We start from the raw sequence: 1,515 nt of genomic DNA, 5'->3' as shown, positions 1-1,515 counted from the left end.
CCTTTTAATGTGTTCAAGTTCCAGTTTGAGACAGTTGCCATCAGAAACATGTGGAATAATGAAGAAAAAGCTATAGAATTGATCTTAGCCTTAAAAGGAGGTGCTTCAGTAGTTCTTGAGAGCGTACCAGTGAGCAACAGAAATAATTATGACGACATAATGGAAGCACTACAAGTACGGCAAGTACGGTGGAGAACATAAAAAGGAATTATACCGAATGGAATTGCGTGGCAGAGTGCAGAAGGCCAATGAGACACTACAAGACTTTGCATTGGAAATCGAGCGATTGATACAGCTTACTTATCCAGGAGAACATCACCCGTTTTTGGATATTTTCAAGATAGAGGCATTTGTAAATGGCATACGTGATCCTGAGATAAAACATGCGGTTTGTGCCACACCAAAGCCATCATTCGCTGAAACTGTCTCATTTGCGCTGGCACAAGAAACGGCTAAAATAATTTCAAAGCCACAAATATTCAAGGTACGAAATGTCGAGGTTGTCGCTGAAAACGAAAGGAATATAGTCACTGAGATAAAAGAGGCAGTTTTAGAGGCTTTAAATGAGAAACAAAATAAAGCCAAAATCAAATGCTATAACTGTGGAAAAACCGGACATATTCAGCGAAACTGCAAAGCACAAAGAAAACGTACCAGATCGGTCTCACCGCCAAGAAACAACCAACAGGTAAATCATCACTCATCACAAGAATCACCTTTAAATTAAAACGAGCTAGCACTGAGGGGCAAGAGCTAGCTCCCACATATGACGGCCCCACAATCTCCATATCAGTAATGCAGCAGAAAAATAGTAATCTAACTGCTGGTGGATACATCAATGGTCGAAAGCACATTTTTACTATAGACACAGGAGCGTCGCAGTCTATTATTAGACCAGATTTAGTTAAGAAAACAATTGAACCACTATGCGGGGTAAGATTACGCACCGCCACTGGAGAGCCTGCCACTGTCTATGGTAAAGTAAATGCGAAGTAAACATTGCCAACATAAGCGTAGATCATTTATTTATTGTTGCCGATATCGTAGATGAGGTAATCATTGGTGCAGACTTCATGATTATGCATGGCATTAAATTACATTTGGGACCAAATGTTATGATTTGGCGAAATGTTGAAATACCTCTTGATGTCGGATATCAAAGCAAGGCTGAGGTAAAAGAAAGCGTCATCGATGTTCGGCTAACCCATATAGATTCCACTGAAGATTGGTCTGAAGCGCAAAGGGATGACCCCTTACTGGCAAAGATAATATCGGCTAAAGAAGAAGGTAAAAGACCAGCCCGCAATGAAATATCTGCAGAAAGTCCATTAATGAAATCCTATTGGGCTCTATGGAATAGTCTACAAGTGTTAAATGGCTGCCTATACCGAATATGGGAAAGTGCAGACGGAAAAACGGTGACAAATCTAATTGTGGTACCTGCCTCTAAAATAAATGAAGTATTGAAAGAGTTCCATGACGGTCCAAGTGGTGGACATCTTGGTGTGACGAAAA

General features: G+C 40.5%; 1 protein-coding gene across 1 annotated transcript; it reads left to right on the top strand.

Annotated features, from left to right (window-relative positions):
* Positions 1–217: 217 nt before the first annotated feature.
* LOC119609656 lies at positions 218–727 on the top strand. The gene has a single exon (XM_037964512.1). It carries the CDS (start codon positions 218–220, stop codon positions 725–727), a length of 510 nt encoding a protein of 169 aa, XP_037820440.1.
* The last annotated feature ends 788 nt before the right edge of the window (positions 728–1,515 follow it).

The sequence above is a fragment of the Lucilia sericata genome, unplaced genomic scaffold, assembly GCF_015586225.1.
Source record: "Lucilia sericata isolate MDLA Ls3-8-SP2 unplaced genomic scaffold, ASM1558622v1 Contig000024F_arrow, whole genome shotgun sequence".
Lineage (NCBI taxonomy): Eukaryota > Metazoa > Arthropoda > Insecta > Diptera > Calliphoridae > Lucilia > Lucilia sericata.
Note: the sequence above shows the minus strand (reverse complement) of the source record. Positions and strands in the feature narration are given on the sequence as shown.

Excerpts from the sequence above, each read along its gene's own strand:
- LOC119609656 (XM_037964512.1), top strand. The coding sequence starts at position 218 with ATGGAATTGCGTGGCAGAGTGCAGAAGGCCAATGAGACACTACAAGAC.